Source organism: Oryctolagus cuniculus, chromosome 11 (assembly GCF_964237555.1).
Source record: "Oryctolagus cuniculus chromosome 11, mOryCun1.1, whole genome shotgun sequence".
NCBI lineage: Eukaryota > Metazoa > Chordata > Mammalia > Lagomorpha > Leporidae > Oryctolagus > Oryctolagus cuniculus.
The window spans coordinates 14629703-14643647 of NC_091442.1; the positions used below are offsets into that span (position 1 = coordinate 14629703).

At 53.0% G+C, this 13945-nt stretch overlaps 1 protein-coding gene across 5 annotated transcripts in view; it reads right to left on the reverse strand.

The window, feature by feature from the left end:
* Window positions 1-3444: 3444 nt before the first annotated feature.
* Window positions 3445-13945, reverse strand: part of TTPAL (alpha tocopherol transfer protein like) — a 28814-nt gene continuing 18313 nt past the window's right edge. For 4 of the 5 annotated variants that reach the window (XM_051845016.2, XM_008274470.4, XM_008274472.4 and 1 more), the window contains 3 exons: window positions 11546-11739; window positions 8719-8829; window positions 3445-7430 (listed from right to left, as the gene is read on the reverse strand). In XM_051845016.2, the coding sequence (XP_051700976.2) occupies window positions 7152-7430; window positions 8719-8829; window positions 11546-11739 (584 nt within the window). In that variant the 3' untranslated portion in view covers window positions 3445-7151. The remainder of the gene's footprint in view (window positions 7431-8718; window positions 8830-11545; window positions 11740-13945) is intronic. The other variant, XM_017350591.3, reaches the window with a different exon arrangement.

Below are 13945 nucleotides of genomic sequence, written 5' to 3' on the forward strand. Positions count from 1 at the left end.
ATTTTAACCCTGGCAGTTAATTATGTACGGGGGAGGCAGTGGATGGCAGTTCCACTTATTTACGTGGGAAACACCAAGAACAGGCTGTGTTAGAAGGGAGGTGGTCCCTGTAGAACGGTTAGTAACCTGGGCGTCAGACTGGGTTTGCATCCGACTTTGCCATTTTCTGCTGTCAAACTGGCTGGCTGATTTTTGAGCACTCACCAAGCTTTACTGACCTCGGGCAAGTGACGCTACCTCTCCGCACCCCAGGGTCAGTGCCTAGTATGGAAGGTTGCATAGAGAGTAAGGTTATTGGGCAAAGTGCTCGATCCATTCTGAGCACTCTGACAGTAGCTGCTCATCTCTCTGAGGCAAGATGATATGCAGAGGTCAGAGATGTTCAGCCAGAATCCGGCGGGTTTTTTTTTTTTAGATATTTGTACAGAATTAAACAGGTGAACATAAAGGGGACAGGCTTTATGGGTGGGGCAAAGGTAGTATGGACGCGGGGTTTGATACGGGTTGTTGGAATCAGTGGCTTATGTCAAGGTAGGAAGATAAGGTTGCAAGAGATTGGAGGGGCAGACAGGGTTAACTCTTCTCTTGTCATTGGAAATGAGATGCCTACAAGAGGAGGAACCAGGTTAAGCGCTTTAAAGGTCCTGAGACTCAAAAACATTACAGTGCCCTCCTTCCGCCTTATGTAATTCAAACAGAAGCAATACTAACCTGTAAAATAAGTGTAACAAAGTCCAATAAAATTTTTACTTTTTCTCATGACAACCTGGATATTAATTTGAAATAATACTCTTTAACAGTCGGTGGTGGGGAGCAGTGTCAGTGCTGTGCTTGGTCATATCCTAAGCATAAGTCTTCCTGGCTGTACTCAAGAGAATTATACACACGAGTGCTGAATTATGCATAAACATAAATAATGCCAGCATGTGAGCAAGCCCAGGACCATACTTCAAAGCAGGGCATAATTTGTGAGTCATCAAATGCCATGGTGTCACCTCTTGCGTTGAATCACCTGGTGTTTTGTCACGATGGACAGGCCTGTGCATCTCCTGGGACTGTGGCTGGAGGCCTGGCGCAGAGGTCGCTCGCTTGCTCTAGGAATTCTTCAGCCACTTTAACCTAGTAACAGCTGGGAGAAGGCTGGGAAGCCTGATCCTGCTGGGTTAGGTTACTTTCTGGGTTGGGCTTGCCAGGTAGTACTTGGGTAGGAAATACAACTTTCTCTTGATACTCAGGCTCTCCCAAAGAATGGCCACTGACTAGGTTCTCAGTGCAGCTTTTGATATTCTGGGCCAAACCAGAACTTGGGTCTGATGTAAGGCAGGGCAGCTTTAGCTCCATTACAAGTCCTTGATTGTGTTTTTCTTTACACATCTGCCTAGAGTGGTTATTCAGTGGCGTCAGTGTGAGTCATGCGTTGGCTTTCTGCAAACTGACAGCAGATACCAGGTGCTCATTCCTTGGGCACCTGTTCTCTTCTGCATTCCTGCTGGCCTGTTTGTCCTGGCACCTAGGCAGCCAAATCAGCCAGCTCATCAGTGATGGCCTAATAACTGCTGAAGAACTCAAGCCACACGATGCCTTTGTCCTCACGTCCAGAACAAGTAATCTGACAAAAATTCATAAAAATGGAATTAGAGGACATGTTTATTTTGGTTTAAATTTTTTTTTAAACCATAGGTTTTAAAAATTATATATTTATCTGAAAGGCAGAAAGAGGAAGAATCAGATCTGGGGCCAGCGCTGTGGCACAGTAGGTTAGGCCTCTGCCTGCGGCACTGGCATTCCATATGGGCACCAGTTTGAGTGCTGTTCCACTTCCAATTCAGTTCCCTGCTGATGGCCTGGGAATGCAGTGGAAGATGGCCCAAGTGCTCGGGCACCTGTACCTATGTAGGAGACCCAGAGAAGCTTCTGGCTCCTGGCTTCAGATTGGCCCAGCTCCAGCTGTTGAGGCTGTTTGGGGAGTGAACCAGCAGATGGAAGACTTCTCTGTCTCTGTAACTCTGCCTCTTAAACAAATAAATAAATCTTTATAATCTTCCATCTGCTGGCTCACTCCCCAAATGGCCACATGAGGAACTCCATCCAGGTCTCCCACGTGGTTGGCAGGGGCCCAAGCACTTGGGCCATCTGCTGCTTTCATGAGCACGTTAACAGGAAGCTGGATCGAAAGCAGAGCAGCCAAGACTTGAACCAGCGCTCCGATGTGGGATGCTGGTATTGCAAGCAGTGGCCTAACCCACTACACCAGAATGCTGGGCCCTAGGTTTTTCTGATACACATTTTCCATGAACTTTTTGAAGCCCTCCTTGTTGATACCATATAAACCACTGCATGTCATAGGCAGTGAGCAGCCATCCCCTCCACCCTGAAGGTGGTGATTATCTTATCTTTCCCAACTTCATTGCTCAAACTGAGGCTTTGAGAGGCAAATGACTTGCCTATGATTGCTTAGTAAGAGGCAAAGCAGAGACAGGAACCCAGGCCTCGAACCCAGGCCTCGTTGTGTCTCGGTCCATAAGGAAGACAGACTGCTTAGGGGCATGTAAGGGAGTTCTCTGGCTCCCTACACAGCCCTCTCTCAAAAGGAATGTTGGTCACCTGAAGGCACTAGCTAGGATTTCACTGTCGCTGGATTCTCGTACGAGGCACGAGGTCAGGTAAGAACATGAACTGCTGGTAAAATAAAAATCCTCGTAAAAGTGACGCCCCGAGGATCTTCCTCCTCCCCGGCTCGCACGCAGTTCCATGACGCTCGTGCTGCCGTCCGTGGCAGGTGTGCCCGAGCAGCCCTCCTGGAGGTAGGCGCTGAGAAAGCGCACTGCTGTGAGCTCTGCTTTTCCTGACACCACAGGCAGGCCAGGCCTGAGTTCCACAAGTCCAGGACCTACCTCTTGTGTCACTGAGAGGCAACAGTGAGTGGCAGAGGGGCTCTCCGGACTCACTGCCACACGCCGGACCTGCCACGGGCACCTAGCTTTTATGGCCTACTCTGGGGCAGTGTGTGCTGCTATCGAAACAGATGGGACCAGTGGAGAAACCGCACGCCGGCGACAACCGGAGTCGATCGAAGCCACATCCCAGTGGCTCTAGAAGCAAGCTTGGACTCTGGAGAATTGTTCAGGTACCTCTGGGTTTCCGAGGTGAAGGACCACTGCCGTGTAATTTCGAAGAAGCCAGACCATAAGCCAGTTTCTGGTGCCTTTTCGTTCTGTAATAAAGAGTCCCTCCTCTTCCTTCCCTACCACTGGGTGTAGCTGGTCCATTCTCCCTTAGTCTACTGCACACAACCTGGGGAAGCAGCCTGCCACGTACGGCACGTGCCACGCTGCCACCGTGGCCCTCCCGGCTCGCCGGGAGGAAGGCTCTGCCCAGGCCCGGGAGGAATGCACCTTGGAACTTCTATACACACTGTCCTTGTCACAAAGAACTCCACACACATTCAACCTTAACAGCAGTTTTTATTGAGACCCAGTCATGCATACTAAAATTGACATAGATTTTCACCACTTTGACTTAGAAAATGCACTAGAAAAATAAACCTTTGGTCAAAACAAACACTGAAGTAGATGAGTCCACACACGTCCCTAAGCTCAGAACCAAACTGAATTTCAGTTTGAAGCAAGGAATGAGGCCAGAGGCGGAAAATGGTGCCCCCAGCTGGCCAGGGGATTCGCCCGGCTCCCACCCCGTCAGAGAGTGCCCTCAGAGGTTCCTGGCCACCGAGGAAGGTCAAGTATCTCACTTGGGACAGGTTCCTACCTGCTATGCCAGGAAGCCCAGGCGCATTTGCGAGAATGCACACCGGCCGCCGACACTGCCAGAGTCGGGGCTGTGCCGTCCCACGAAGCCAGCTCCCGTTAGGAGGACCTCTGCCCAGCTCACGTTCATCTCCTGCCCTTCCAGCAGCTTCTCAGAGGCCAGAGAGCCGAAAGGACCCTCCTTTAGATTTGCAACACGAACAGATCCCCGTTCCGAGAGGCTTTCTCAGCTGTTCTTTCCCCAGCAGCCAGCACGCTTCTGTGGGCGATCTCCACCCTCCCCTGGGCCCAGGAAGGCCACGTGCACACCGTGAGCTCTGCCGACCTTGCGCCCAATAAAAGCAGCTTTCACAGCTGAAAACTTTCAGATGGGTCTCAGAAGGATGTCACCACGTACTAACGCCCATGACGGACGTGAGGCTCGGTGGCATTTAAAGCTGCCACCCACCCAGAAGAATGGGGAGAGGCTCAATCGATACCTCTTCGCGCCCTGACCAGGAACAGTGTCTCGTAACCTGCGCACTGATAACCCTAGAACAAGTGCTCCCTTGTGAAAGCAAGGTGCAGGGTATCAAAGCCATCTTCGCAAGAGCGAGAAGCTCCAGATGTGGAGCCAGGGTCGCACTTGTGGGCACTTCCATAGGTTCTGCCCAGCCCCTCCCCTCCCCATGGAAGCAGATGTGGTTTCTAGGAAGAAACACAACTTCCCAGAATGCTCTGTGGGACATGGGGGAAGAGGCGGAGGAAAACAACCAGATACCTGAACCTGTGGACCGATTTGAAAGCTTTAGGTGTCAGTTCATCCAGACCTAGATGGCCTAAGTAACAACCCAAATTGGGGGGTGAGGGAAGGCACCTGTAAAAACGGAGCAGTGTCCCTGAAGCAGTAAAGCCAATGAAGTGTCAGGACAGGGGGCGCAGAGCCCAGGGTGCAGAGCCCTTTATTGTATATGCGTCAAGAGTGTGAAGTCACTCATTCAGAGCACAGAGCAAGGTGGAGCTGAACTCGGTCTCCTCACTCCCTCCGTCCCCAGCGCTGTACTGCCCTGGATTTAGGGGAGAGTTAATTTGCAGGTTTGCGAATCGGCTGGAGCTTTGGCCTGAAGGAAAACACTTCCGAGCTCTCAGCGTTGCCCGGTTTGCTCCCCACTACTAAGAATCCCGTGCACTCCTGGCCCTGCTGGGGCAACCACACAAATGCCCCGGTGAGGCCGCGCAGAGGCCGCCTCCTTGGGCACCCAGTGATGTCCTGGTTTGCAGCTTGGCCCGAGCCTCCCGAGATGCCACGGCTCAGGGCTCTCTTTGGAGGCAAAGCGAAGCAGGCAGCTCGGCGAGGCTGACAAACCTGGCGGACTCCTCTGCAGAAGCCGCAAGACACAGCTTCTCCGCCGGGAAACGGACAGCGCGCTGTCTGCCTGAGACGTTCTGCAAAGCGTGGCCATCACGATGCGAGGTCACACGGCCAAGAGCCACCGGCCACTGGCCAGGAATGTGGGGTCGAACTTAAACCTCAGGAACTGGTGGAGCTGACTGAGTCATTCTTCTCTCCGTCTCACTGTTTCTGTGGGGTTTTTTTGTTTCTCCTCTCCTCCCTCTATGGGCCCTAAGAAAGCTTCTAACCATTTCCTGGGCCCAGGTCGTTGGGTTCCGGACCCTCGGCTTCAGCCATCCTTGCCGTCCTTGGGCCTTACAGCCATGCAGGTCACATCCCCGTTGGGGGGGAAATACAGGCAACCAGAGGTGTGTGTTTTGGCATTTGCAGCTCTACCCAGATCCTAGAGGATCCAGGGTTAGTATCTGTGGCTGTGAAAAGAACTTTCCCTAGAATTGGCATTAATGAGGTAAATAAACTAATTCCCACCAGCAGCTTCTCCAGACCTTTGTAAAAGTGCTCTAAAGATGAACGGCTTCATTAACAACAGGCTGGCCTTTGAACTTGAGAGCCCTGCTCTCCACAGCTGTCTCCTCCGGCGTTTCGTCTAACAGATGCACAGAGAATGTACACACACACACGGGTAGCGCTGGCTACACGGACACATGGAATGAATGGGAAGGGCAACAGGTCGAAAGCCATCTCATGGACCACCTAATTGATGCTGGGGCTGAGGCCAGCATCTTGACAGCGAGGGTCTAAAGTGCCAAAATGCAGGGTCCTTCCACCCTGGAGAGAAACTCCCGCGAGTCTGGGAGAGCTGGCGCCCCGGAAATGAGCCAGCCAGAACCTGCCCCTGTGTTCACTTCCAGGGACCAAAACTTAAAATCTCAAGCACTGTGTGCCCACCGCAGCCAGGCTTACAAGGCCATGCAAGATCCTGGCGGCCTCCACCGGCCTCACGAAAGTCATCCTTTTAAAGTTGAACCAGCACTCTATGAAGGTAGTAGGCAGCAGGGTCCCGGGAACACACACACTATTTTCCCTGAAGGCAGGGCCAAATGGTGGCAATCCCTCCTGAAATCCACAGGCAAACAGGATCCAATCGCTTGTCTCTGGACAGTCATCTTTCCAGGCAAAATCTGAACATTCAGGAGCTAAACCAAATCCCAGAACCTCAGCAGCCAGAGCCCTGGCTGTACCTTTCATCCAGGCCTTGTTCTACCCACAAGAAAGCTGAGCCCACAGAAGGCCGTGTGTTACATTCACACTGGGGCCCAGGTCTGATTCCTGGGCCAGAAATCTAGCTACACAGACTTGGAATCCAGTGCTTTAGGGGGGAGTAAAAACATGTACTTCTAGGACCCTGACTCAGTCTTTTGAGAACCGGGGTAAGCGTTTATGGGTTTGGGAAAATCCAGGTTTCTATTACTAGGGTCAGCCAATGAACTCCAGAGGAGCGCCAGTCTCTGGCTTCCCAAGTTCACGGCGAAGTGCTGATTACGTCCTGCAGCTTGCATGATTAGGTGAAGGTCCCTTCCAAACCCAGTGACAGCAACTGGGGCCTGGACCTTGGAATTCATTTCCTGATGAGCAACAGTTGAGGTCCACGAGGACGACACAAAGTCCCAAAGCCAAAGCTTTCCAACTGGCCATCGTGCAGGCCTGACCACATTGGCCAGGTGGGTGGTTTTCTCCTGCAAAATGGGCTCACAGTGCCTCAGGCCCTGATCTGTCTCGCTTCAGAGAGGCATGGAACCAGACACGGCTTGCAGATTAAGAGTTGCAAACCAAGATTCCAAACACCTGGAGATCACTGGGAACATGTCCCACGTCTTACACGGAGAAACTCAAGTAAGCGAAGTTTCATCCGTGATGGGCTGTCAAAGCTCTGCGGGCTGTTCCAACACTAAGTACAAGGAGTGCGACCGAATCCTTGGCACCTGCTGTTCTCCTCGTGTGTCTCCAGAGCAAAGGGAGAGGACTGGAAGACGGCGGCGCTCGCAGGGCGCTGGCTAATAGCAGGCGTACAGCTGGGACTTCCCAGCTCGCACGGCGTCGTCACACTGCGCGTCGGCAGCCAGCCCCTCGGGCAGCAGCGCCGGACCCTCGACGCTGTTGCAGGCAGGGACAGGCTGGCAGAACTCTCTGACAAAGTCGTCCTCCGAGGCCAGCAGCAGCGTGTTCCAGGCGGCAGTGTCCAGCTCTCCAGCCGTGCCCCCGTACTCCCCGGGGAGAACGCTCCTTGGGAGGTTTGTGTGGAGAGAGTTCAGGTCAGACCCGTGCAGGAAGAACTAGAGGGGAAGCAAACGAACATACGCATGCTTAAACGAATCCCCAAGGCAGCGCTCTGCGTCCCGGGACGAGCTCCAGTGTCTGGAGAACGACAGGGTGGCAGCGCCACCGTCTCACTTCTCAGCCCCACAGGTTTACAGCAGTATCCTAGATCCTCTTTTCCCTTTACTGCACGTCTTCCTTGGCTGGACGTGTGAAATATATCCAGGATCCAAGTACTTTGCAACCACCCGAATGGTACCGTGCTGCCCTCACGTCCCCCTGACTTCCCACCAGAGCCCCACCGCAAACAGCTCTCGCTGTCAGTCAGATCACGCCACCCTCCACCTAGAACCGCCATGGCTCCCGGCTCACACGTGAGGAGCTTGAGGCCGGCCTATGGCCCACAAGGCCCATCACAATCTGGTCCTGTTACTCCGACTCCTCCTCTGCCCCCCGCCCCGTCTGGGGGCTATCGGCCATCTCTACACTGGGAGCACCCCTGGGGCAGGGTTTGGGTATCTTGTTCATCGTGCACCTACTAGCTGATAAAGTATTTTTGGATGGATGAACATACAAAGGGACAAATGAACAGCATCATGGGCCACAATTCACGGATACAAATGCCTGTCCACGGGCCGGCTTTGGTCAAAGCTACAAACAGGAGCCCACGTGATTCACAGACCTAGCTGTGCATCACAATTACCCAGGGAGATTTTAAAAGCACAGATCCTGGGTTCCATCCCCGAGCTGATAAATCCAAATCTTCAGGGAATCTGGATTATAAATTCCAGCACTTATAACCTTGGGACTATCTCGATCTCACTCTGCTACCTCTTGACAAAGAGGATGAAATCCAAGGCCCGGTTCTTGCAGTGACGCAAGGTTCCCAGGCCTGGGAAGCAGGGGAAAGGGCACCCCTGCAGCTCAGCCAGCAGCGCTGGGCAAGGGGAACCCTGAACGGAGGCGAGCGAGGCAGACCCAAGGCTCACACGGCCCTCGGAGCCCCCGGGTGCTGTCGTGAGGAGTTACCATAGTTCTTAAACTTCCTGCCCAGCGATGAGCTTTTGCTCCTCTTTGCCACACCCTCTTAGGAAAAAAAGGCTATGTGATTACAAAGCAGGGACGCCCTTACCCACATCTCAATTCTGCTCTCTTTGCTAGCAAACAGTACGTTCTTACTCACTTTGTCTTCTCCTCACAAAAAGAATTCTTCGTGTTTTTATCTAGAACCTTCTGCTCTCCAAATGAGCAGTCTCAGGGCTAAAACAGTACAGAGGGAGAAACTCAAGTCTGCTCAGTACTTACTCTGTTTGCTATTTTCTCCTTCAGAAACGGTTTGATGATGGCAAAAATGCCTTTAAATATTCGCGGTTCGTTCACTACGTGGACCGCCTTTATCCGAATGGGGAAACCATCCTGAGGGGAAGGAGGGAGGGGTTAGAGCTTGGGGAGAACCTGAGAACTCTCCCCTTGCCATTCTCCCGCCCCCACCGAGATCTCCACTGTAAGTTGGGTCCAGTTCTCCTCGGAGACAGCCCACACCCTCGGGGAACGAGGCTCTCCTGGGCCCCAAGGCTGGCTTGGAAGAGAGGCAGGCGAGCAAGTGGAAAATGATCTTGGGCTCTGGGCCGCTCTGGCATGATCAGGCCTTCCACATCAGGGTTGCCCAGGGCGTCTCCCTCGGGACGTCAGCAGGCAATGCAGAAAGGGGTTTCTGGCAGGTAAATGGGTAGGAGACGTCTGACGGAGAGACATGGTCAAACGGTGAAACAAGCCAAGCACAGAAAAGACACACCCTGCTCGTGCACAGGTGGAGCCTGAAAAAGGCAACCTGCGAGAGGAGAGAAGTCTCAGGGTGGCTGCCGGAGCCTGGCGAGGGAGATGGACGGGCAGTGACCGACCGACAGCAGCTCTGGGCTCCGCTGCATAGCACTCACCACAGAAAACACAGTACATTTTTCTATCAAACAAACAAACAAACAAACAAAAAACCCTAGGGGCCGGTGCCGTGGTGCACTGAGTTAATCCTCCACCTGTGGTGCCAGCATCCCATGTGCGTGCCGGGTTCTAGTCCCTTTTGCTCCTCTTCCAGGCCAGCTCTCTGCTGTGGCCCAGGAGGGCAGTGGAGGATGGCCCAGGTGCTTGGGCCCTGCACCCGCATGGGAGACCAGGAGAAGCACCTGGCTCCTGGCTTCAGATCGGCGCAGCTCCGGCAGTTGTGGCCATTTGGGGAGTGAACCAACAGAAGGAAGACCTTTCTCTCTGTCTCTCTCTCACTGTCTGTAACTCTACCTCTCAAATAAATAAAATCTTAAAAACAAAACAAAACAAAACAAAACCTAGAAAGTAGGATTTTGAATGTTTTCACCATAAAGAAGTGTTTGAAGCAGATATATTTACCCTGACTGGACATGATACAATGGATATAAACATCAAAATGTCAAGTTACTCCATAAATACGTACAACATCTGTCAAAAACTTAAGGAAAAATAAAGAAGGGGCTGCCATTGTGGCATAATGGGTAAAGCCACTGCCTGCAACGCCAGAATCTTCTATGGGCGCTGGTTTGTGTCCTGGCTGCTCCACTTCTGCTCCAGCTCCCTGCTAATGGCCCGGAAAAGCAATGGAGGATGGCCCAAGTATCTGGACCCATGCCACACATGTGGGAACCCAGATGAAGCTCCTGGCTCCTGGCTTCGGCCTGGTCCAGCCCTGGCCATTGCAGCCATCTGGGGAAGTGAACTAGTGTATGGAAGATCTCTCTCTCTCTCTGTATAATCCTCTCTCTGTAACTCTTTCAAATGAATAAATCTTTTTTTTTTTTTTTGGACAGGCAGAGTGGACAGTGAGAGAGAGAGAGACAGAGAGAAAGGTCTTCCTTTGCCATTGGTTCACCCTCCAATGGCCGCCACGGTCAGCGCGCTGCGGCTGGCGCACCGCGCTGATCCGATGGCAGGAGCCAGGTGCTTCTCCTGGTCTCCCATGGGGTGCAGGGCCCAAGCACTTGGGCCATCCTCCACTGCACTCCCTGGCCACAGCAGAGAGCTGGCCTGGAAGAGAGGCAACCGGGACAGAATCCGGTGCCTCGACCGGGACTAGAACCCGGTGTGCCGGCGCCGCAAGGCGGAGGATTAGCCTAGAGAGACGCGGCGCCGGCCTAAATCTTTTTTTTTTTTTAAAGAAATGAATATATATCAATGGAATTAACTACAGCCTTTTCAACAGCCTTTAATGTGGAAATGTTTATGGTGAAGCTCCCAGGAAAGGGGCTAGGAAACACTGACCCAAACTCTCCCCTGACACTTGAATCTACATGGTGTTCAGCATCAGAAGACTGAGAGCTAAGGAAAGCCAGAACTCAAGTTTATGGACAAGTCCAAACGGGCACTGATTCATTTCGACAGTAAACCTGGTGCCCAGCAGGGGTGCAGACACACCTGTGGAACTCAGTGAGAACCGCCGTACCCTTGGTGCCCCGCGTTCACAAGGGCGGTCAGAACAAATAGGGAATCAAAAACTATGACAGCTGTCACACTGGGGCCGGGCTCCATCTTCTCTAGGCCTCAGGTTCTCCGTCCATCCCACAGGAAAACGTTCTCGCCTTGCATCTCTCAGAGGATTCTCTGAAGGACTGAATGGGTACAGTGACTGTAAAAGCGCTCTGCAAACCCCTAAATGGTACAGCCATGTAAGAAGCTTCCTGGTTCCCGGGGACCTGGGTCCTGAAACACAGACCAGGAGGTGTGAAGCATTCCAACAGTGCTCAGGTCCCCAGGGCCTTGCAGGCAGGCGGGCAGGCGGCACCTTGGGCAGAAGCACCACTTCTGATTGTTAGACCTCCTCCTCTGCCTTCCAGGCAAAAAACAAACGCACAAAAAAAAAAAAAAAAAAAAAAAAAAAAAAAAAAAACAGGGAAGGCATCTCCCTGGCTTTTGGAAATGACTGGAGACCCTGATGAGAATGGCTATAAAACAGAACATGGAGATACCTTCCCCTAACACTTTGTCTTACTCTGCTTGCACACGTGGGAGGCGGGATTTGTGTCATTTTCATGAGACCTGGGGTAAACGGACAGGGCCCGGGGAAGCCAAACCAACCACAGAAGAGGCACGCAGCAAACAGGGGCCATACCTGGAGGATGCCAATCACCTTTTTGGCTATAAAAGGGCCAAAATGAGATGCTTTCGATAAGCTCACTCCTTTGTAGTCTGCAAGAATCACAATTCCATTCACCTGGGTTTCTTCAGACTGAATGAGCTTCTCTAAGGTCAAGTATATGGCGCGGATGTTCTCAGTAATCGGATAGTTGCTGGGGATCCATCTGTCTGGGGTGACGAGAGAGGGACGGCACGTCACAGAAATGCACAAGGCGGTGATCAAAGCTTTACCTCCTGAGACCACTGTTTCCAAGTGAAGGGGAGATTCCTCCTATTTCGGTTACACATGGGGACCATAAGCTGTGGCTACTGTTCTGAACTCCAGGAGCAGCAGCACGCTCTGCAATGGAAATGCAGTTCAGGGAATGAGGTTCAAAGCATGAGCTGTGAATCCAGACACACCAGCGGGATGGAACGTTCTAGATGTGTGACCTTGGCCAAGTCACTTCCTCACTGTGGGCACCACCTCCCTCTGAGCAGAGCAGGAGGTAACACTTACCTGCAGGGACAACTGCACACTTGTCCATCAGGAAGTCCCCCTTCTACTTAGGACATCACCCTCGTTCTCCCTGGGGAGCCACTTCTCCCCATTCTAGCCAGCAAGTTTGACAAGAATGGACTTGACTCCTGACTCCCGGGGGGGGGGGGGGGGGGTGAGTACAGGGAACTGAACCAATTTGGCATCACATCCTCTTGTGACTCTAAGCCAGGTCACGCAGAGCCAAGGCGGCTCAATTCCGGGGCCTTGGCCCTTTGGAAATAGAACATCTCTTCTCTCTTACAGTGGCAAGACTGTCGGCTTGAGACTCAAGGGCCCCGTGATGCCAGGGCTGGCCTGAGAGTGAAGCCCAGGCTGGGGACAGCAGAGGCAGGGACAGCTCTCCGGTGCCCCTGAATCCACCTGTGCCCAAGCTCCAGTGCTGTGGGCAAACGAGCTCTCTTTTTGGTTCCAGTCCATTGAGCTGGCTTTCTGTCGCTTGCGACACAGCTGAGTCACAGCTCCCGCACCTCCCGCAGGAGGCGTCACAAGGATGGAGCCTAACGCTCTGGAGGCTTTGCACCAAGTGTCCCTTTCCGGGGGGGTGCTCCCATTTCCTAAAGGAGCCTTGTTTTCTCTTTGGGAAAAAGATGAAACTGGCAACTTTTGGGTGTTGACTGCTAGTCTCAAGAAAATCCCACCAAGACCTGTGCATCCCTGCCTTAGTAAAAACAAGACTTCCAGTTTGGCCCTGACGGGACTGAGTAATATGTGCGAAACTCCCATGAAGACTCTGTCCCAGGCAGCCCTGGTTTGCCGCTTGCTGCTGCTGCTGATCGCCCTCTGCCTCAACGTGCTGGATGCCGCCCCTTCCCACCACACGGCTCTAAGAGCCTACAGAAAGGCAAAGCCGACACCCAGGTGGGAGCAAAACCTGTGGATGCCTCCTCCTTAAAAGCTGTGTCAGTGGGGCCGGCCCCGTGGCGTAATAGGCTAAGCCTCAGCCTGCAGTGCCAGTGTCCTATATGGAGCTGGTTCGAGTCCCAGCTGCTCCTATTCCAATCCAGCTCTCTGCTATGGCCTAGGAAAGCAGTGGAAGACGACCCAAGTACTTGAGCCCCAGCACCCCCATGGGAGACCTGGAAGAAGCTCCTGGCTTTGGACTGGCCCAGCTCTGGCTGTTGTGGCCATTTGGGGAGTGAACCAGCAGATGGAAGACCTCCTTTCTTTAACTCTACCTCTCAACGAAATAAATAAAACCTTTAAAAAAGAAAATGTTTGTCAGTGAGGAGAATCCAGATATGCTCCAGACAACTGGGAGGAAAACGTGGCCTCACAAGCAAAGTGGTGCAACCGGTGTGGAAGCAACTGACTGTTTTGCAATACTCTAATGAGCTGAGTACAGAGGAACAACAGAAAACCCCGCCTGCTGGCTGGCTTCTAGGTCCCTGGTTCTCCTGAGACGTGCATGGCAATGCTTGTTTTAGACTAAACACCTTTGAACGTGGGAGAGCGCCTGGGCGGGTCAAGTCATTGGAGGGGCCTGGTATGTGGTCAGGGCTGGAGAGACTGGTTCCGTCTCCTCAGAGGGTCTGGTGGGCGACTCACGGGAACAGCGATGCGTGGCTGCAAGGCCGAGAGAGGCACCCGCAGGGGTCTGCCCTCTTTTGAGCCATTTGCATGCAGAGCAGGGGAGGGCCGCCAGCACGTCCTTGGTGTCTGGCTCGCGGACGAACACTGCCGTCTTACTTCCAGATTTTTCCTCAGCTCCATCCGATGGAAAATGCTGAGGCTGTGGGCAGAGCGGGGAACACGCCTAGGCTGATGCTGCCCTCGGTGTGCTCAAGGGCACGGGATGAGGGGTCTGCAGTCTCAGTTCCACCATCCCCCGGGCCC